This window comes from Mus caroli, unplaced genomic scaffold (genome assembly GCF_978045245.1).
Source record: "Mus caroli unplaced genomic scaffold, Mus_caroli_1 scaffold_15, whole genome shotgun sequence".
Taxonomy (NCBI): Eukaryota; Metazoa; Chordata; class Mammalia; order Rodentia; family Muridae; genus Mus; species Mus caroli.
The window spans coordinates 32,347,298-32,372,144 of record NW_028227270.1 but is presented as its reverse complement, the minus strand read 5'-3'; the positions used below and the strand labels follow the sequence as shown (position 1 = coordinate 32,372,144).

The 24,847-nt window shown below is 34.2% G+C and overlaps 1 protein-coding gene across 1 annotated transcript in view; it reads left to right on the top strand.

The window, feature by feature from the left end:
• Edil3 (EGF like and discoidin domains 3) overlaps positions 1-24,847 on the top strand; it is a 512,171-nt gene that overhangs the window by 272,927 nt on the left and 214,397 nt on the right. Inside the window, exon 5 of the mRNA XM_021180300.3 lies at positions 2,750-2,863. Within this exon, the coding sequence (XP_021035959.1) occupies positions 2,750-2,863 (114 nt within the window). The remainder of the gene's footprint in view (positions 1-2,749; positions 2,864-24,847) is intronic.

The following is a 24,847-nucleotide window of genomic DNA, read 5'->3' as shown; positions in this document are numbered from 1 at the left end:
GGTCATGAGATTTCTCTGGAACTTTATGTGAAGCATGGCCACTGGGCACCAAGCACACAACATGGGAAATAGCAAAGTTGTATGCAGAAGTCAGCTTTCTGCCTTCATTGGGAATACATTATGAAATCACTACATATTCCTACATGGTAGTAACAGAAGCACAGCCCTTTTATTATATATAAGCTGTAAATTTCATACAGTGTGGCAATTTTTATTTACAAAAAGGAAAAGACTACAGTGTCAAGTACTTCTTAGATACAAAAAAAACTCCCTTTCACTATATTGAAAATAGATGTGGACATTTTTTCTGAAAATGGTAATGACTTGATCTGTGACAAAAACTAATCTATTATACAGATTTAATTTTAATTTCACTACATTGTATCCCATGAACATTTCTATCTAGTCTTTAATTAAACATGATTTGCACAAATTGAGGTCAGTTTTCATTTAGACTGCTTGCAGTGTTAATCACAGTGTAAATAGCCTTCATCAATGAAAGAGCTACATTACACTAACACATAAGTGTTTCTGTGTAATTGCTGTCTGCTCTTTAATCCTGCATATTACTAGATAAGTATACATGCAATGATTTGCTAAATTTTCTATTTTATTAAGTATATAATTCATTTACATATTTTTATGAATTTAGATTTAATATATTTTATGTTTAAAAAGCCAGCTGTACAGTTAAGTGATGAGAAGATCCTTTGTTGCCATAGTTGGAATATGTCTATAAAACTTCAAGTTCAACCTGTTCAACTCTACTTTTTCTTATCTCACTTTAAGCTCTGAATAAAGGTGTTGACTTGCTTTTGAAGAATCAGATAGCTTTAATTATAAGTTGTTTTGTTAATAGTTATCGATGGACACTGAGGTACCTATATTTGAAAGGTTTAAAAGATTAGCTCTGTGATTCACATGCAGGTATTGAGAACACTATTTATTGTGCACACACGTGGAAGACTCTATGAAACAAAGAGATGAGGGTATATTCATCATGACTAACATAGAAAATTCCTGGTTACTCTCATAGTGCTGGTGATGAAAATCCCATTGTTCTAAAAATTAAAGCAGCAACAATGTTGTGTGGTATTTGAAACTTAAAATGCTAATATATTGTCTTCTACTCCAAACTTAAATTACCTATTACAGCTATTAACATCAAACCTTCAATCAGTCCCTGTGCTGTTGTCCTGTTCAGTTTTAAAGGCCACAGCGAAAAGGCTTCCTTAGACCTTCTGGAAGTGTAAGAGGAAACTGTCTTGCATTGTTCCAAGTCTGCAGTGCTAAAATGTTAAGATTGAGTTAGGTCAGATGACATCAAGTGGTCCTTGTAATCTGTTCCCTTCCTTGTTTCATTAGACTCGGGATGCCCTTACTACCTCCAAATATGGAAGGCCTGTGTGCATGAATACAATTTTATTCCTCCTGCTAGAAACTATCATCTATATCTTGTCCTCATTTGTATTGACGAAGCTGTCCCTTCAAATCCAAAATCAGATTATATTTTTTAATTTGGTCTTCTTCAGACATAAGTACTCAGTATATTCTATATTTCTGTAAATAAAAAAGTCAATATTTATATCTTACTCCATAAAAAAACAAATGATTCTGTTTTAGAAATCAAGCTTTAATTTATTAGCTATTGATTATATTATATTTAGGAGAAATTTCAGTATATATAATACGGAGAAAAACATGTCATAAGATGGATTTTTAATACAATGAATGGTATAGTCATTTTAATCACATTAAAATAATTTGAAACTGTGATAGAACCAAAAGCTTAGAATTTCACATGATTCCAAACATACATTATGATGAAGAGTAGTTTCAGCAATTCAAAGTGTTTGTTGTTCTTTCAAAGAATGGGACCCTCTTCTCAGCACCCACATCAGCAGGCTCACAACTAACTGCCTGTAACTCCAGGAAATCCAATACCTCTGGTAACTGTCATTTGTACTATCCACACATGTATGCATACACATGCACAAATGAACACACACAAATACACATGAAGAAAAAATAAAATAAATCTTTAAAATTTACAATTATGTTCTCTGTTGTCCAAAATTAGCATGGAGATGAACATAATTCACCAAATGGCTTCTGTTTTGCATGGTTTTTCATCATGTGTAATGATGCAGAGCAAAGGTATTTCCCACTAGTCACACTAACTTTAGAAACTCATGAATGAGATTAGAAAATGATCATCATTTACATTTATTATGTTTTACATGTAATGAGCTTTAGCTATTAACTCTAATTTGCTTCTCATCAAAGGCAACCTATTTAGAAACTAAAACCTTTCTGTCAGTTGGAATTTTAATGAATTAAGATGAAATGAGACAGTGCTAATTGGCAGTTATTGCTACAGTATAGATTTGAGATCTTTTAAGAGAAGCCAATTTATCTCTCCATCGGGGTTAATTTGTTTGATTTAATTCTAAGAATGCACCAAATATTTCCCCAAAGTACTCATATTAATTTTCAGAATGGGGAATGGTTTGGGTCTGTTTGTCTTTTATATATATATATGGATTCTCATTTCTATTTGAAATTCATATAATTTGTTTTTAAAAATAAATTGTTGGCTTATGGAGCATTTGTGCTATTGAAATGTGTGCACATAAACGCAAAGGAATAGCACTCTTCAGACATTCTATTTAAGATACCTTTATTTTCTAACATCTGCTTATTTGTATCAACCAACAATCTTCTTTTCTTCTTTTTTATTTTTCATCAGATATAAATGAATGTGAAGCTGAGCCTTGCAGAAATGGTGGAATATGTACCGACCTTGTTGCTAACTATTCCTGTGAATGCCCAGGAGAATTTATGGGACGAAATTGTCAATATAGTAAGTGATATTATGTAAAAAAAATGTGTATACACACCTGATGCTAGTTTTGAAGTCTGCATTTATAACAGAGTATGGACCCAAGTTATTATCGTCTGATTTGAGAATGCATGAATGATTGTAGTGGGTCCTTGCATATGTGTCCTTACTGTTATGCATATTCCCTGGAAGTATTATTCAGGGCATAGACATGAAAATGTAATTCTTACACTCTGGCAGCAGATCACATCCAGGCTTATCTTTTACTGGTCTCTTTTCATGGTTCAGTATGCATATCACTTAGATTTATGCCAACAAAAGGAGACAGTTTGGATTGAGTAGCTAATGGGATCAAATAGTTTCAATCACAATTAACATGTGAAGATAAAACAGAATATAGCTTTGCTGGTACCTACACAAGCAAACACTGGCTTCTTGGGAACTATGACAGTAGAGTTCTCAGATGATGGGTATAATGGTAGGATAACCATTTATTCAAAATGCTAATAAGGAGGAAGAAAATATTCTGCAACAGATTTTTTTTAATTAAAAGTGGAAAGAAGAGTCACAGGACTATACTCAATGGACTAGGTTCTGAGTTAAGCAGTGTAACACTAATGGCAGCCTTTGTAATTAAGGCCATTAAGGAAACTTTATAAATACTGATTTTACGTATATGATGCCATCTACGTAACAGAATGACTAAATGCAAATGCATAGCAAAGATGCAGATTGATATTCAGATACAGAAACTAAGGCTGATATTTGATATGGTTGTCCCCAGTTGTCACAAATGAAAGTGGCAGGATCCAGGCCTTTGGTTTCACAGCAATTTACGTTCCTTTAAACTGAGCATTCTCTCTATACACAAGATTCCTGTGAATGCATATGCAGTATAACTGCACGTTTCCTCACTCGGTCCTGCAGTGGATTTATATAAACAAGTTGAAGTAAGAAAGATAAGTGGGAACTTGTGTCTCTTGTTCAGCTATGTCTGTAGAGGAATGCCTCGATTGTTTTACATCATTTACTTACCATTCATTTCAAATAACTTAGCAGGCATATTTGAATGCTGTGATTAAGCATCTACTACTACAACCTAGCCTTGAAATACATAAATACAATGATTTTAAGTACCAAGGACACAATTGAATGGTACAGAACCTGCCTTCTACATGGGGAGTCTTGGTTTGATCATTAGCATTGAAGAAATAGTAATGTTTCCTATTGCTTATAAAGTTTGCAAAGCCTAATTTAAAAAAAATCAAACAAACAGAAATGACAACAAAGGAGCCCATGTTACATCTTAAACTTTCTCTGATTTTCCCTAATATTTTATAGAATTTCCCTTCATAGACTTTATCTTGAAGATTTGTCAATACAATTAAATGAATCACTTAAATCATTAGTGACATAGCACATTTAAAATGTAAAAATATTTATTCATTTTAGCAAAACAAAATCAAGATATTTAAGCACAATTAATAAATATAAAAATAAACATATTAATTATTTATCATAAATTATGGCTCATTTAGTGTATCTGTAATGCACGTTTGCTTAATTAGAAATAAGTTTGTACTTAATCTTAATTTCCATGATTCGATGCACAAAAATGAGGTTGTCATCCTGCAAAGAACTTTTTTTTAAGTTTGAGTAAAATTATAATTATTTCAAAGATCAAGGATGAGCTACTTGCTATGCATAATGGATCATGCTTTTAATTCTAAAATGTAGAACATAAAGTTCCTGAAAAACTCAAGGTTATTTAATCTACACAGTAAATTCCAGATATGTCAGGATTATATGGCTACATCCTTCTTATCACCACCCTCCCTCCTAACACATACACTAAAAAGCAAAATTCCACATAGACACAAAAATTCCTATCAGGTGTTAAAATTGTCTAATAATAATTTCCAATGTGTTATTAGCAGTTGTTTATTACCTATATTTATAGATAGGCTACAGCAAAATAAATAATTTCAAGTTAGATTTTGGGGCAACACAAATGTTTAATGCTTTAATGTGTATTTTTTTTTCTGTTTATTGAGTATAACAGTTGATTACAGTTTAGTGTTGTTTATTTCTACTGGAATTACCTTTGATTGACATGAATATTATTTAGGTGTTCCTCTAATATTTACTACATATAACAAAAATTCCTCCAATTAAAGTCTTTGTGTAGATTCTCTTGGTTATTTTCAATGACATGCTCAGGAGCCCAAAATGATATTTTCATTAGCAGCCAGGAGAAAAATGATAAGGCTCTGCAATGACAAACCCATCCTTATGAGAACAGATTGGTTTTGTCATGCATGTTTAACTGGATGTGATATTTAAATCAGGATAATGCAATGCAAACAGAGAACATATTAGTTAACTAATCTAAAAATAACTAGACTTGTTTTTATTTGCTGAGATGTTTTTCTTCTCACAACAACCATATACATTGCCCTCTTGAGTGTTTAAATGTGACATGATTAAATTTCAGGACTGACACTCAAATGCATTTTCATTACTGACACTATTTGTAAAAATTAAAATACCACCCAGAGAGTTCTTATAATGTTTAATTCCTGAACACAGTGCTAAAAAGGGATTAATACTCAGATTAGTTAGAGGGGGGTAGGTATTAAAAGCAAAACATAAATTATTCCGTGGAAAAGGAAGTAACATTTGAAATGTCAAGCTAAGGTACTTTCAAATGAATGAAATGTGTACATAATTCTATAAACCCTTACTCTAAAAGTTTCTGCTATGTTTATGACAAAAGCTGAAAATTGTAGAAATATTTTCATTAAAAATTAGATTTTTCTACCTTCATTTTTAGATAGTCAAAACCAGAATATCCACTAACAAATAAAGTAACATTTACTGATACCCAAATAGATACAATATTTACTTTTTATATATAAAGGTGTGAATTTGTCTTTGTGCTAGGAGTATGTATGAGCAGGTATATTTCTGTCAATATAGGCTTACTCAGTGAAAAGTGCTCCTTTTATAAATACATGTGGAATGTATGTGGCATCCTTAACATTATATTGAAGACTTTGTAAAGATGATTTATTGACCAACATTTTTGGTAAACTACATCTTTTACCAATGATCATATGACAATGTTGATTTCCATTTTAGATGTCATTGTATGTCATGTACTCTTCTAAGTAATATAAAGTGTCTTAATCCTCTCAGACCTATCTGAAATGGTTCCATCTCTTTCTAGTTCCACTTTACTGAGAAAATTGAGCTAGTGAGTTATTAAGTAATTTCCTTAGGGATGCATGGATAGTAAACTACTGTTTGGCCTGAATCCCAGCTAGCTGCACCTGCACAACCTGCAATCCTACATATGATAAGTCCTGCCAATCGTGGAACAACAAAACGAGTGTCACACCACATATTTTCATGCAATTGCATTTGAAAAGTGACCTTAAATAATGGTGGCAATACTGGAGAAAAGAACACAGGCTTTGCATTCAAATAGAACTGGAATTAAAATTTTTACTTCTGTCCTTTCTATATACTCCAAACAAGTTAACTGCTACTCTTGAGTTTCAAATTTCTCATTTATAAGTCAATTTCTACTAATGGACATTATATTATTAGTGGATATAAAATATATTTGTAATATAAGGTATTAATAAATACCTGAAACCATCTCACAAGGATTTTCTGAGTTGTTAGAAATTACATTAGTAATGAACCCTTGTGTATCTTTATATATTTGTGTTATACATTTATTTAATTTAAATATTTATTACCTACTCAAAAACCCACTTGTGTTTAATCACTGAGTCTATTTTATCAAGAACAATGCTTATAGAAGTCAATGATGATGTCTCAGAGGACACAATTTTAAGAAACATAAGGCAAGAAAATCTTGAGGCATCTCCATGTTTACAAGGATGAATACTTGTAACGCAACTAAAGTCAGTGCAGAATACATCACTTGCCAACTTTTTCCTGCCTTCTTCTTTAAAATATGATGTCAACATGTTTACAAAACACTAAACCACTAACTATTCTTTGTATTTATGTGTTTACGGTCATTAAAACTATCATTGTTCTTTATTTGAATGCCTAATAAATAGTAAAACAAAGCAGTATCTGTGGAGTTAATAATATGATACCTTCTTCCATGTTAAAAATGAGTCTATATTTTGGCCTATAATACATAACTCTTAAGAAATCCAGCAGTGAAAGAACACAGGAAGACAGAAAAGGCCATGTGATCTCAGGCATATGTTAAGCACGAAAGGGCTAAGCTAAGGACTGGAGAGATGGCTCAGAGGTTAAGAGCACTAACTGATCTTCCAGAGGTCCTGAGTTCAATTCCCACATGTTGACTCATAACCATCTGTAATGGGATCTAATACTCTTTTCTAGTGTGTCTGAAGACAGCTACAGTGTAGTCATCATATATATTAACTAAATAAATAAAATCTTTAAAGAAAGGCTGAGCTATGGAAATTGAAAATAATATAGGTGAGGAGACCATGTTGTGCGAGGGCTAAAGAAAGGTAACAAGGTATAGATATAAACACAAAGATCTGAAGAGCAATTAGGTATTAGAGTGACTAGAAATAAGAATATCATATTTCAGATAGTTAGATTTCAATGTTTTTATCTAGAAGAAATGATAACTATCTGAAGAGATTTATTTAACTTGATTTAGACATCATAATATATATATATATATATGCATTAAACATCAGGCTGTATCTTATGAATATGTACTTTTTGCCTTTAATTTCCTATTTAAAATGTTTTTTATCTTTTATTTTTTATTATTTTTAATTTATTTTTATTAGATATTTTCTTTATTTACAATACAAATATTATCCCCTTTCCTAGTTTCCCCTCCAAAAATCCTCTATTCCCCTCCTCCCCTTCCCCCACCCACCCAACTTCTGCTTCCTGGCCCTGGCATACCCCTACACTGTGGCAAAAAAATCTTCACAGGACCAAGGGCCTCTCCTTCCATCCTTCTGTTGATGACCAACCAGCCCTTCATCTGCCACTTATGCAGCTAGAGCCAGGAAGAAAACCACGTGTTTTCTTTGATTGGTAGTTTAGTCCCAGAGAGCTTTGGGAGTACTGGTTAGTTCATATTGTTGTTCCTCCTATGTGGCGGCAAATCCCTTCAGCTCCTTGGGTACTTTCTCTAGCTCATTCATTGGGGACCCTATCATCTGTCCAATGGATATTTGTGAGCATCCACCTCTGTATTTGTCGGGCATTGACACAGCCTCTCAAGAGACAGCTTTATCAGGCTTCTGTCAGCAACCTCTTGTTGGCATCGGCAATAGTGTCTGGGTTTGGTGGTTGTTTATGGGATGGATCCCCAGGAGGGGCAGTCTCTAGATTTTTACATTTTTTTAAAAGAATTTTTAAAAGAATTTTTTATTGAAACTTGTATTCTATATTTGAGAATATTATAATATTTCTCTTTTGATTTTCGCTTATTTCACCAGATAACCCCATTTTCATCATTTTCCCTGCAAATGACATAAATTACTTCTTCCTTATGTCAGAATAAAAGTTCAATGCATATATACTGTGTAGTATGTAGTTTTCTCTATCCAGTTTTCTGTTGACAGATAAGTAGGTCAATTCCTTAACTCAACTCTTGTGACACACATTGCCACATGGAAATTCATGTGGCCATGTGGTAAATATACTTATATACATTCAATTGTATACCTAGGAGCAGAATGGGTGGATCATGCAATGGCTCTGTTTTTGCTAACCTGAAGAACATCCATAGTGACTGCACCAGTTTGTATAGCCACAAATCCTGTTTATAAGATTCCTTTTCCTGTGAAACCTAATCAGCATTGGTTGTCAATGGTTTTCCTGATAACAATTGCTGTGGCTAAAGTAAGCTAGAATATAGTAAAATTAGGAAGAAGAAAGCTACCAACAAGAGCAGGGAGAAATAATAAGAGAGTAATGGGTGAAAAATATAATAAATGTGTATAAAAAATTCTATAATAAGACCTTTTATGTGTGCAATTAATATGTTAATAAGTTGAATTGATACAAATTAAAGGTATATTTTAATCATATATTTCATATAAGATTTTTTGGAAAAAATCAGTCCTGATTAGAAAGAAATTAGATGTAAATCAAAGCAAACAAACCTGAATATATTCAAGCATGTGATTAAACAAATTAGTGACAAATGTTTTCTGGACTGTTCTTGGCAATTACATATGACATTTTACAACATCTGTGAATAAATTAATTTGTTCTGCAATTATGTCAAGATACCTTCTTTCTAGGGAGCAACAATAGTCAGAATGGAATCAGTTTTGACTGCCATGCATTGCTCAGATTAATGGTGTAAAAATAATAATATAGAATCTGATAATAAAACTGACAAACATTAAAAGCTATGACACAGGCATCAGAGAAGAAATATTTTAGATGAGACCAAAGGAAAGGGTTTTTTAACTAAGAAAAGTAAAATGACAGTGAAAATGAGAAGTTCATAAAAAAAAAAAAGACATACCAGAAAACCATGCTTTAGCACTGTCATCATGATTATGCAATTGCCTGGTGTTACCTGCACTGAAAAAACAAGTCATAGTAGGCAATGCATTGCTTTAGGTGAGGTGTCTTCTGTGCCAACATCCACATCATAGATCTTGACAAAGGTAAATGAGTATTTAGTCTGTGTCACAAGATGGTGTATGGCTAGATGAAGCTTTTTCCAAACAAAAATGGTTTTTGTATTTCATCGAAATTCCATTCTTTCTACTTCAGCTTCATGAAGAGGTTGCAATTAATGGACATGAGAGATCCCTCTGAGAGGCCAAAGTGTGCAGTGGCCAGGGTACACAATGGCTAGGTTACCAGTTCCTCTCATACCAATTTGCAGCATAAGGAACATATGATCATCAACAAGCTCCTGTTCCCTGGAGAGCAAAGACCTTTAGAAGACCTATAGAAGTGCGAAGAATTTACAAAATTGAATACAGGTGCCGTAAAGACTAGGTGGCTTCGAAGTGGTCATCTAAGAGGGTTGTAAGGCAAATATATTCTAAGGCACAGTCCTGTGTACAGAGGCAGGCTCAGCACTGTCAGGACTTCCCCAAGGCTCCCATAAGACATGTTCTCTAATAAATCTCACAAACTATAAAACGTATTACTTAAGGAGAAGAACTAATACACACACTTTTCTTTGAGAATGTGGAATTTTATAGTAGCAGTAGAGAGTAGTGTATCCACAATATGTCCTGATAATATATAATCAAGAAACTTCATTTGAAGTCATGACAATTATGGCTGGTAATATTTACCCATTAAAAAACTATCTTTTTAAAAGTTTTTATCTTATTCTTTTTTAACAATTTTTATTAGATATTTTCTTCATTTACATTTCAAATGCTATCCTGAAAGTCCCCTATACCCTCCCCCCTCCCTGCTTCCCAACCTAAAAAGTAATCTTATAAACTAATCATTGGTGACTCTTAGGGAGTTAAAATATAAAATTTATATTTTGAAATGTAAATATATTATAACTAAATAAAAGTTAAGGAGAAAGAGAGTAATAATGATTCACAATTAATACCAGTTGTATTGCTTCCATGTTACAGAAATTTGTAAGATTGTTAAATGTTTATTTTTGTCTTTGTAAACATCACCTAATTTAATTTACAGTTACTCTATTTTGCTTGAAATACTAATATAAGAATTAACCCAGAACGCTAGTAACACAGGAGAAAGAACATTAATCTCAGGTTGACTACTGTTGTGAACATCTGAACATCTTTTGTGTTCAGATGTTTTGTGAACATCTTTTGTGAAAATCTGTTATGGAGTATATGCAATTTTTTTTCTCAGCATTAATCTTTACATAAGTTAAATCTAAAGTACATACAATTTTATATCATAAATCTACACATATAGTACTTTTTAATTTTTACATATTTGAAATGGTGCAGCAGTTAAGAAAAAAGTAAAAATTTGACAAATAGGGTACTATGAGAGTGCATGATAATCCTCCAGGCAAGAAAGGATTCCAGCATCCCTGCAAGGTGAGGTCTCTGCAATAAACACTCACAGAAATGACCTGAAGGCAACACTCAGTTGGATTTGCAATGCTGACATATAAGTTCCATCTTCAATCAGATGCCTGTGGGGTTGGGTTTCCATGTTACTCCCACAGAGTTTTGCAGACAACCAGACTTTAAAAGTTACCTGCTGTTTCTTAAAATGATAAGGAAGTAAAAGAGAAACAAATATCAGACCCTTGCTTCCCTAGACTTTCTAGAACTCATCAAATACCTCTAAAAAATTGAATTATATTTTCATTTCTTCCTAGCTTACTATTGACTAGCAAATAATTAATGAAACACTATAACTTTAAATTTTAATATATGGCAATATTCTTCTATCATTACATTGTATATGTCTTGAAAATATACGTGAGCCTTTTATTTACTCTGAAGTTAAATTATACTCTCATGTTTCTCAATTCAAAGACAGACATATGAGTTACATAGAGAAGAGGAGGTTGTGAACAACCTAACTGAATTTAGTGTTGGTGAAATGTATAGCTTGGGTGGTTCAGAAGAAAATATACATATATGCCATCAATAATCATATATGTATATAATATATTATATAGTTGACTTTTCTCAGATTGAAAATATCAATTATTTTACTTATCATTTGGTCTCTCAGCATGTGAATGTATTAAAGAAATTAAAGCATATGCAATATCAAAAGTGAAAATATTACTACACAAGGAAAACATTTTAAAAGAAGTTATTCCAGGTCTAGAAACCTGGGACATGATTAAAATTTGATTTGTTTGTCAGAATTTGGCCATCAAACATTGTCATTGCACATTATGCTCTACTCATAGTGACAGCACATTCTTGGGCACATAGGACAAATTTAGGTCCTGATGAATAATGTGAGCTTGAAAGAGTTAATTCATAATGAGAAATTACATGCAAACCCATAATGATTTCCTATGTTGTCTCAACTATCAGCAGAAGATATTCATGCCTTTTTCAGATGGAGAAATGAAATAGATGGTTCCCAATCTTTCCCTCAATAACTACAATAACCCAAATACTGTCATTATTTCTTGAGTTCTCAAAGGTTTCAAACGGCTGCAATAAGTTTTGCCTGCAGCCTGGAGCCAAATTTGGCAATTGCAGGAACAGCATGCAGGATTCCTACCCAAGGTTTTCACTGGCTCTATATGCTTTGAAGGGAGTATGTTCAGCAATATGTAACACTAAGTGCGAAGGCAAAGTGTGCAGTTCTGAAAACAGGGCATCTGCTCTCTGCATCCGCTTGAGAGATACACAGACACAATAGACTTCTTTCTGCCTAGGTGTGTAGACTTTGCCAGTGTAATTAGGACAGCTGAAGGAGGTAGGGATGCTACTAATTGAGGTGTGAGTACTTGCTCAGAGATCCTTAGGTGATAAAACTCAGATATGGATACCAGAGCACCCAATTTGAATTAGGAACACCCTTTCAACAGGGAAGGATGACTTACCTTCACACATAAACTAATTCAGGTCTTTGTTCTATAGCAGAGCCCTAAAACGATCACTACACATCATGTATAGTACACTTTTGGGATATATTAACCATGTGGAGTTCAAGCATATGCAAAAAATAAAATGAAGTAAAATAAGACCTAACTACATTTGCTATAGATTGAACTGTTATCTAACCATAAATGGTTGCTTGAAATATGTTTTCTTTTTCTTTCTTTCTTTCTTTCTTTCTTTCTTTCTTTCTTTCTTTCTTTCTTTCTTTCTTTTCTTTTCTTTTCTTTTCTTTCTTTTTTTTTTTTTTTAGTAATTTTTGTTCATTTACATTTCAAATGATATCCTACTTCCTGGTATCCTCTCCACAAACCCCTCATCCCATCTCACCTCCCTTTACCTCCTTAAGTGTGCTCTTCCACCCACTCACCGATTCCTGCCTCACCCCTCTAGCATTCCCCTATGCTGGGGCATCAAGCCTACACAGGACCAAGAGCCTCCCTTCCCACTGATGCCAGATAAGGCCATCCTCTGCTACATATGTAGCTGGAGCCATGAATCCCTCCATGTACACTCTTTGGTTTGATGGTTTAGTCCCTGGGAGCTCTGGGTGATCCCATTAGCTGATATCGTTCTTCCTATGTGGTTGCAAAACCCTTCAGCTCCTTCAGTCCTTCCCTGAGATCTTCCATTTGTTGTCCCTGTGCTCAGTCCAATGGTTGGTTATGAGTATCTGCATCTGTATTGGTCAGGTGCTGGTAGAGTCTCTCAGAGAATACCATACCAGACTCCTGTCAGCAAGTGCTTTCTGGCATCAGCAATAGTGTCTGGGTTTGTTGTTTGCAGATGGGATGGTGGGATGGTCTCTGGATGGTCTTTCTTTCAGTCTCTGCTCCATTTTTTTCCTGTATTTCCTTCAGACAGGAACAATTCTGAGTTAAAAATTTTGAGATGGGTCAGTGGACCCATCCCTCAGCTAGGGGATGTGCCTATCTACTGAGCTGTAAATATGTTTTTATTTGTTTACTTATTTGAAAGTTTAAAATAGTAAAGTTACAAATTATAGATTTCCATTAAGATATCTGATGGTCATATATTATATTAATATTATATAAAATAATATATTAATAATTATATATTATTAGCAAAGCAATTATTAACATACTTCTATAAGTGTGTTCATTAAAATTGAACTATTAATAAAAATAATGAAAGACTGAGATTAGACAGCATTATCAAGAGAGGAAGTGACAAGTGTTAAGCACATGAAATTGCTAATGATTAAGTGAAAAGGTGGTTTTTATGTGAAATGTGTGTGTGTGTGTATGTGTGTGTGTGTGTGTGTGTGTGTGTGCTTGTGTGTGCGTGTGTGTGTGCATGCATGTATGTGTGTAGAAACATAATCTGAAACTGTCACTTCAGCACTTAGGAGTTAGAAACAGGAAGCTCAATAGTTCATGGTTACCCTTGGTTGTATACATCATGGGTTCAAGGCCATCCTGAGCAAATAACATCCTGTTTCAAAAACTCAAAATCAAAACAAAATAATAATGAGAAAAATTAAAGAACAATTAAATAGAAAGAAGAAGGAAAATAATGTGTACAGTGGGGTTGTTCGATAAAATAGAGCCTAAGAGAAGAATTTTTTCATTCAAGATCAAGCCATTAATGGCCCTTATGTAACTGTAGTGTGAGGCAGAGAACTACTCAGGATAGAAGATTGTGCAGGCATTAATAAAAAATAAAAACCACAGAGAATCTCCCAGGTTAAGGGACATGCTACTTTGAGCATATCTTAAATTCTAAAGAACCATTAAAGCAGCTAAGATCCTAAAAATAAATTTCATAATAGTCACCCGAATAGCTTTATCTGGTCAATAATACACTTTCTTTTTAGAACTCTAAAGGAACAGACACATAAAATATCCAATGTAAAAGTAAATTGAACTCGAGGAGTATGGTTCTATAAAAAGAATGAAGGCAGCACAAAGTCAGTAAGTGCAATTCTAAACTTCAAGAAAAACTGGAGCAGGGCAGAAAATAAACTATTCTGACAAGAAAAATGGGAAGAACAAGAGTCATATAAGGAAGTCTATAAATACATGGCACTATTATCTAACCACCAAACAACAGAATGGAAAACATAGCTCTGAACTCAGAAATCCTGAAATTCACTTATATTGACTTTAGTACATTCAAGCAGATCAAAATTTGGTGATATCTATTAAATGATCCTTATCTATAAATATCATTTCATATTTATTTACCAAATAGTAACTTAATAATGCCATCTCCTTTTCCAATAGAATTATCCATGTATTCTAGTATAATGAATAGTCCTTTTCTTTTTCCATTTTTTTTATTTTTGAAATTATAACAACATTGCTCCCTTCCCTTTCTTCCCTACAAATCCTCCCACATGCCTTTCCCATTTTTCTACAAATGCATGGCCATTTTTATTCACTAATTTGTTAGTGTGTGTGTAAGTGTGTGTGTGTGTGTGTGTGCGCGCGCGCGTATCTTTATTCGTAAATATAACCTGGGAGACATAATACAGGTTTTCTCTCTACAGATAGGGATCCCATGACAGACAAAAGTACAGATAACTCCCAAAGTCTAACTTACAGAAATATATGTGAGGATTTACTTACAGGTGCAGTAAGTATTCAAATGACTCGAAGACAGCTACATCATCCTGGCTAGCCCTAGCACAAGTGACAGTTCACAAAATCTGAGAAGCTGGAGCACATTGAACAGCCAATAGTCAGCTCAACAAGTTAGAGAGTCTTTTCCAAGTGACTCAGTTCATCTCTTCCGTTTTGCTCAGGGTTTTCCCATTGATTCTAGGCAGCTGCTCTATTCTCAGACGTTTACTTTGAAGCTCGCCCTGTTTGAATCTTTTTGCAGTATTCATTGCTCATTATGGCACAGGGAGGCTTCATGAATCTGGAATTTCCTGAAGCTGTTTTGGTTGTTGACCTTCCTGCTTAAGAAACTGGGTGGACTATTTCAATATCCAAGAAAACTTACAGAAAGCATGGTCTGTCTATATAGTGCTATATGTTTGTGTGTTAACAGCTGACCATTTGGCACTGGTAAAACAATTGGTTTACTTTTCCCTGTGGAAGACTACCCCTCTGGCTCCCAGCTCTCCTTAGTCATCTAAGGCTCTTTATGTGTGGTTGAGGTCTCATGTTTGGCATGTCCATCGGAGTCATATCGAGCATGTGTTTGAACAGTCATTTTGGTATCGTTTTATGAATGTAAATTCTGGTCTAACAGAACATAAGCACCATATTGCAAGCATTACTAACTGCATTATTGGTCTCATTCTTTTAAATGCTTCCCACTAAAATTTTAATCCAGATAATGGGGCCTCAAATCATAAGTGGATAAAGGTATATGGAAAAAATTAATATATTTAAATTGTTAAGAGTTATCCAATTAGACTACAAATTATGTACGTATTTTATTGTTTGGCAAGGATTTCTTCTGTAAATTAAATTTCCAACCAAATGAATATAGGAAATGACCACTGAAAATATTATCAGAATGTATGATTTTGTTAGTAGCAGATATCACATACTTTTTGTTTCACATTATATATGACTTAAATATCTAAAAGTCTCAGGGATGTTGTTTCCTAATATAAATTTTATCAAGCCAGTTATTATCTATTTTAATAATGCTTTAGTAGATATTTATATATTATACATTTGAAAGCACTTTGATATTTATTTGTGGTCCCTTATATTTTATTCTATTGATTTGCAGCTATTGTTCTAAAAAGTTTCTATTATCAACACCAGCTAACAAAGGGTTCTATTTCAAAGAAAGTATTTAAAATCTTGAGTTCATGGTTAATCTGTAACCATATATGTATGCTCTGCATGATATGAATGAAACTTCTGGAGATAAACACTGTCAGAATTTTCAATGACTATTAGTTCATTTCTATTATTTCTACTGAATTTTGTTCTTCTGCCCTATGCATACACAATCCAAGTTAAAATAAAACAGAATATTAAATGCATTAACTACATTTTTGTCATTGTTTTTGCAAGTTTTATTAACAAGAGTGATCTTCATAAGAACTCACAGAGTACAATTAGAGATCTGTAACCTATGAAGAGATATCATCTATTAACTCAAACCTGTTACTTAAGGCCAAATTGAAGCTTACTGAAGAACACCCTTAACATACTTTCACTGCCACTGTCCCTCCATCTGAATCCCTCCATCAATAATCCACATAGATATTAATATTGAGTTATTTGATTTCCAGTGTCTTTCACACAGGTTCTATATAACAGCATATGGCTGTAAGAGTTAATGTCAAAGTCCAGTGGTTCATAATCATCACTGCCAAGACCAGCCTCAACTTGGAGAGGGATTCTGAGGAAAGGGTGTTGTTTGGGAGTGGTGAAAGAAATGACTAGAAATCAATCATGGGAACAAGTTTACAGCTCAGCTCTGTGCTCTGCTCAAGACAGTTTTCCAGAGATCTCCAGACAGCTCAGTTCTTGCAGACCAAAGCTCAGCCTTTAATTTGCCTATCAATTCAATCATTTACCCCAGGTTCCCTTTGGATTATTCCATCAAAACAGCAGGTTATGACCTTAGTCCCTTGATTCTCAGAAAAGAGAGCAAGCACATTTTTTTTTTTAACATAGCAAGGAATTCTGTGATCTGCCTGCCTTTTTAAGCAGCACAAACACTAAGCTACCTTGGTGGAATATGACTCTGAGGTCATCAATTCACCACATCTGGGCCTAAACTAGTTTTGTTCCAGACTGACCTTGAACTCAAGAATCTGCCTGCCTTTGTAAGAATAAGCAATAAATTTAGCTGGGTGGCATCTTGCCCTATACTCACCAGTCCACAAATCTCTTTTTCTCCCTTTTAAATATCTTTCTGACAAGGTGGCTCATAGAGCAGCTACCTCTCTTCTTTTCGTACACGAAGCCCCTCAATACAATTCATATTGCATCTATATATTTTGCATAGTTTAGAAATTATATATTCTTTAACTCATGTTTTCAAAGGTCTTTCCTACAGTCTTCAGGGCTGTCCTGAAGGTCACAGCATTCACTATTTTTGCTAGACCACTTTCATCTCCTGGACCTTCGTTATTTCTAATTATGAAATCGTTAACTTGGAAGGGAGAATATCTCCCAAATGAGGAACATAAAGTAAATTATGAACACTATTATACAAACAAGCCCCATGTCCTCAACAACGGTCAGCATTCAGAAATGAGACCCACACTCTGATAGCTCTGCTCCATGCTCACACTGCCTCTTCCACATGGCAGAACTTGAAACATTGCCTTAAGAATAACTAAATGTGGATCAATTATTACCATAATAGAGGAAGGGATCCACATCTGTAAATGTTTTTTAATGTTTGTTTATTTTAATTTTTGTTTGTGAATAATTCGCTGCCTGTGTGCCATATGCTATGGAAGTGAGAAGAACAACGGGAGCTAGAGGTGGTTGTAAACTTCCATTTGAATGCTGGGAATTTAACAGGTCAACTGCAATGGCACCCAATGCACTTAACGACTGAACTATCTCACCAACAGCTGTAAATAACTTTCTTGTTAATATTTCATCAGTTTTAAGTAGTTAATTTATGATTAAAGATGAAACAGTGTGATTTTGAAATTTCTATCTTTTTAAATATTAGTCACTTATACTTAATGCAGTATATGTCTTCCAAATCTATGTTTCTGTCAATTGCTTAGACTTCATTTAACAAAGGTAATTTACATGGACACAGGTAAAAAGCAATAGTGATCAGCTACCTAACAACTTAAGCATTGGCAAAGGCTCTATAAATATAATTATGTCACATGCCAAGGCATGCATATATATTACATGATCGTTGACACAAAGACATTTGAAATATTGCTCTTGTGACCTTTGTCTGGCATCTCTGATTTGTGGCAAATAGAACCACCTAATTTATCTAACTAAAAAGAGGCTCATTTTCAAGTTATGAGTAAAGCAAAACTGTGAAGAAAACTGGGCATCACTTGCCTTTGTGCCGTGCACCTTTCTTTCTATATTATACGATCCATGTCAAATAGTCTGTCAGAAACTTCTATTCATGCATTATTATTCTATTACTTTTCTGTACAAAAGGTGAATTCCATTTCTTGAAATTTCTTAATTTGACAATATTTGCACTTAAAGTGCCTTCTCCTAATCATGGTGCAGTCGGCCACCACATTGTACGTGAAGACAATACTGACACACAAATTGGGAAAATAAATCATAGGTACTTTTTAATTCCTTTTCTTAGCATGGGAAAGAGAGAGTTTTGTTTTGTTTTGCTGTTTTTGGATTATTTATTTATTTATTTTATAAGATATTTGCTTTATTTACATTTCAAATGCTATCCTGAAAGTTCCCTATGCCCTCCACCCGCCCTGCTCCCCTACCCACCCACTTCCACTTCTTGGTCCTGGTGTTCCCCTGTACTGGGGCATATAAAGTTAGCGAGACCTAGGGGCCTCTCTTCCCAGTGATGGCCGACTAGGCCATCTTCTGCTACATATGCAGCTAGGGACACGAGCTTTGGGGTACTGGTTAGTTCATATTATTGTTCACCTATAGGGTTGCAGACCTCTTCAGCTCCTTGTGTACTTTCTCTAGCTCCTCCATTGGGGTCCTGTGTTCCATCCAATAGATGACTGTGAGCATCCACTTCTGTATTTGCCAGGCACTGGCATAGCCTTACAAGAGACAGCTATATCAGCGTCCTTTCAACAAAATCTTGCTGGCATATGCAATAGTGTCTGGGTTTGGTGGCTGATTATGGGATGGATCCCCGGGTGGGGCAGTCTCTGGATGGTCCATGCTTTCGTCTTAGCTCCAAACATTGTCTCTGTAACTCCTTCCATGGGTATTTTGTTCCCTGTTCTAAGGAGGAAAGAAGTATCCACACGTTGGTCTTCCTTCTTCTGACTTTCTTGTGATTTGCAAATTGTATCTTGGGTGTTCTAAGTTTCTGGGCTAGTATCCATTTATCAGTGAGTGCATATCATTGTAGTGCTTGGCATAGTTTTAAAATGTACATAATTTATGTTCTGTGAGTCACAGTGATATTTTGTTTTAAAATGATTTTAAGCAATATGTCAAACGTTTTACAATGAAATTAATATACCAGCATGAAAGGGAACAATGTTTGTCTATGGCACATTCAATACTAAATGAAACCTTTTCAAAACCTCTCACCCATATTACAAGGAGAGACAATGACTCTTGGAAACCCACTGAAATTTTATTCACTTTGTTCTCGTTAAAATTAAATTTTATAAGAAAAATTCTTAGAATCATAAATATATGCTTTAATTTCCTTCACCTTATAAATTGAGTTTACTCAATTCACTACATGTAACATATTGTCAAAGACTATGCACATAATATGTACTTACTACCATGTAAAGCTTCTGGTGTTGTCCTTGTCTCAGCTGTGCCAAATCTTTCCTCTCATCTCTATTCCCCAGGAATAGATATTTCTCTCATTGTAGTTACTGCCCTCTCCTCTACATCTGCTAATATACCTGCATCAATAAGCAAAGTATATTTTGGCAATTGGGGAGGGAACTAATAATTCTTCTTTGATATAAACACACACACACACACACACACACACACACACATATATATATATATATATATATATATATATATATATATATATATATATATATATATTAGTTGGGAAAAGGAAGAGGAAGAAAGAAAGAGACCAAAATGTTCTCTATTATAATTGATGAAAAATGAGAAACAGAGACTAACATTTAAACACACTACTTAATCCAAATTAAACTGAAGTTTCAAAAGGAAAAAATGGAATATTTTTCATGTTAGTCTTAAACAATTTTAGCAACATAGAAATGAAAGATAGCCATTGTTTTATACTCCAGTTTCAGCTTCTCCATTTCGTGAAATTATATAGAGTTCTTGGAATCATACTAGCTGCCTAGCCAAGTAGTGTGGTAGCAAGGCTGCTTTTCTTACTGGATGAAAAGATTTCTCTTCTTTACTATTCCACCTTAACGATGAAGTACAAGATAGCATCCAAAGTAGCATTTCAGTAATTCATGTTAGTCATTAGCCGTATTTATGAAAATGGAGGATAAAAACTCACCTCCTTAATGACTGTAAGATGTGAAGGTAACTATAATTAATTCAGTAATTTTACACTAATTTTAGAGAATTGTAATTGCAGATGATGAGCCTTATACACACATTAAAGTAAAGATAGTAGAAAATGGGAGTATGAGGGATGTCCCATTTTTGTGCACATAAATGTTTAACTAGTGGTTCCTTATTACTTCTAAGGATGCTGTGTAAATTAAATAAAACCTACTGGAACAAAAACTTGACAACTAGAAAAATGTTGAGACAAAGTACATGATAAATAGTGTTAATAATTTGGAAATTATGAATGACCTTTCATCCTGTCAGGGCACTGTAATTTCATGGTCTATGTGGTAATATTGCAAACAATCACCTCCACAATTTATTCTGTGGCATTTTGATAAGCAAAATGAAATGCTCAGTCATAATGGACTTTCTTATATGAAGAAATATGAAAATGGCCCCTACATTAGAGTGAATGCAAACAGCAAGTAAGGAATCATTGAGGTGTATAGTTTACTATCATCCTTGCTTATGGATCTATAGATTTGAAAGAATGCCAACTTTACACGTGATTCTACTACCCTGTGTCCTGCAAAATAAGAACCCTCTGCTTTAAGGCCTATTATACCTGTGTCTTATGCAAAGAGACAAGAATATGTGTATGTGCATAAGTTCACTTGTGTGTGCGCACACATGTGCATGTATGTATGTATATGTGCACATAGTCACACTTACTTAGATCTGTGAGAATTTGTGTATCCTACAGTGTCTGGAGGTGAAAGAACAACCACAGGTCTTTGTCTTTGATTTTGTTTGACATATTCTTTTTATTGTTTACTTTTGCAAGTGCCATGCTAGTCAGCCCACAGGCTCTCAGGAATTATCCTATTTCTAACACACATCTCACTAGAGAAGTGCTGGGGTTATAAACAGAGTTTGAAATACTGTGATTTCTAAGGATTTTATCTGTTTTACTCATGCTTCCATAGAAAATGTTTTATTAATTGACTTATCTTCCCTTCCTAATTCCCACAATATGTATGTGTGTATAATATTATTGTATGTATATATGTATTATATATGAATTTTTTCATTTTTATTTCTAAGATGATTTGTATGCATTACCATATATATATAAAGGTCAGAGATAAACTTGGTGTCAGTTATCATTTATGTTTTGGATTCAGGAGATCAGACTCAGGCCTTTAGTTTTGGCTAAAAGCTTCATTACTCACTGAGTCATTTCATTACCCCATCCTCGAACATTAAAAAAGAATGAGATAGAATCTATTCCAAACCATCATCTACAGTCTATGGAAGGAACAGCAAGACTAGGGATTACAAAAATAATTAATATGTATTCTCATTTATTAATCTGAATTTGGTAGACTGAAGGCCAAAGTCTAGAACTCATCATTTTGCACTTACTTAAATGTTCTTAAAATCTTATATTACAATGCTATTCATGACTAAATTAGTCTACCTTTGGAGAGGAGCAGTAAAAAGTACGGTATATTCACCTAGAGGAAATCAGCATGTCTCGATGGAAGTGGTATAAATCAAATAAATAAATAAATAAATAAATAAATAAATAAATAAATAAATGTAAAAAAAAACTTGGACTAGGTGAAAATGTTTTCACTGTTAAGTAGAGAATGATGCAAAGGAAGACACCACCCATCATGCTGACTCTTGAACACATGATCCAGGAACTAATTTGAGTAACTTTTACTGACTGCCAGTTGTGGTTATGATGTAGAGAATATACCAGTCAGCCCATCAGTAAAGAACCAAATACAAAATCAGTCATAGAACAAGTACAATGTCACATGGAAGACAGACAGACATTTATAAGTGTTTATTGAAAGAATATATGTGCAAAGAACATTAAGGGTTTATTTTAAAGTTACAATATGGACTTGAGAGTTTCTTGTATCTCAGGATTGACAAAATTAATTGAGGTTAGAGGAAGAGTGTAACAGGTAAAATGGAATAGATACTGATTTAAAAGATATTTCAGATACTGATTTCTGGGTAAAATTTATTCTACAATATCTAGAATAATATTACTAAAAGTTAGATAGTAAGAATCCATTTGGTTGACCCTCAATTCTTAATGTTTAAAATTAATTTAAAGTGTGAATTCAGGAGAGTGAACTAGTGAGATTTTCTGATAGTCTCCTTAGTATACAGAATTAATTAAAAGGAGCTGTGAGAGAAACAGAAGGCAGAAACACAGACAATAAGTTCCTGAGCTTGACGGAATGAGATCAGTTAAACAATGAAATTACTCGCAGAGTTATTTGATTAAAGTAATTAATAACACTTATGTGTGTGTTGATTTCAAAATGCCATTTTCTTCTTTTTAAAACATTGTACTGTGTGACACTTTTGAGTCACTTCATATTGGATTCATCTCTCTGGCAGCTCTGTAAATAGACCATGAGAAGAGAATAAAGCCCACCGGTTAGACCCAAATGACTAAGAGTGGCGCAGCACAATACACAGAGTGTAGTGTCTGCATTACTCTCACTTGTGAAATAAACTTTACTTATACAACTTTGCAGTTGCTGGAGTATATAATCACAGATTATAATAGAATGTAACCACAGCAGATTGGAGCCATTAATTTACTCTAGATAGTTGGGGGCTGCTTCTCCAGATTCTCTTTTGTGTCTTACACAGCTGTGCAACAACCTTGAGACTCAGTGCCAGTCTTCATACTGAAATTTCAGACTTTTATAAAATATGCTTGCTTAATATTATCATTATTCTTGTACCGTTTTACATTTTTAACTTATTATTTAACACAAATGGTTCATCATTCTGTTCCAAAAGTAAAATGGGATATTGGGAGAATGAAACCCATGAAATTTTCTTTTTGTGAAAAAAAAATCACAGGTGAAAATTTCCTGAAATTGTACATAAAAGTGGCACTATACAGACAGATCAGATGGTATGTGTATCTGTATTAACACAGAGAGATGCAGATACACGTATACAAGTGATGTTACACAGTTTGAGAAGGTTGTATATGTATATAGAAACACAGACTTGTGTAGATAGATAGATAGATAGATAGATAGATAGATAGATAGATAGATAGATAGATAGACATAGGCATACATACAAGAGACATTACACAGACTGAGCAGAAAATATATATGTATATATACACACATATATATTCATACAAATAATATTTATAATACACACATAGGGCTGGAGAGATGGCCCAGCAGTTAAGAGCACTGGATGTTCTTCTGAAGGTCCTGAGTTCAAATCCCAGCTACCACATGGTGGCTCACAACCGTCAGTAACAAGTTCTGATGCCTCTTCTGGAGTGTCTGGGCACAGCTACAGTGTACTTACATACAATAAATAAATACAAATCTTTTAAAAAATACACACATATATTTATATATATAAAAGAGACATTATGTAGACTGAGCAGGATATGTATATATGCATATGTATAACCACAAGTGACATTATACAAATGAGTGGATTGTATATGTATACACATAAATACATACAATTGATATTGTACAGACTGAGTAGCTTGTAAATAAGTATGCAAGACAAAAGTGTGGATACTTCAGTCCTTCTTAGGAGGAGAACAAAGGAGAGCAGAGACTAAAGGAAAGGCCACCCAGAGACTGTACCACCTGGGAATTCATCCCATATAGAGTTAACAAATCCAGACCTTATTGTGGGTGCCAACAAGTGCTTACTGACAGGAGCCTGGAATATCTGTTTCCTGAGAGGCTCTGCCAGTCCTTGACTAATACAGAGGTAGATGCTTGCAGCTAACAATAGGACTGAGCACAGGGTCCCAAAAGGAGGAGTTAGCAAAGGGACTGAAGGAGTTGAAAGGGATTTGCAGCCCCATAGGAAGAACAACATCAACCAACCAGACCTCCCAGAGCACACAGAGACTAAGCCATCAACCAAGGAGTACACATGGCTCCAGATGCATATGTAGCAGAGGATGGCTTTGTCAGACATCAATGGGAGGAGAGGTCCTTGGTCCTATGAAGTCTTGATAGATGCCCAAGTGTAGGGGAATCTAGGACAGGGAGGTGGGAATGGGTTAGTGTGTAGAGAAACACCCTCATAGAAGCAGGGGAAGAAAGGATGGGATAGGGAGCTTCCAGAAGGGGGGAATCCGAGAAAGGGAATAATATTTGAAATGTAAATAAAGAAAATATCCAATAAAAAAGATAACATTTTATTATCTTTGGGCCTTCCTAAATAAATGTGAGGATTCCTGTATAAAAACAATGCATATGTATACACACACACATATAGGTATAAGTAATACT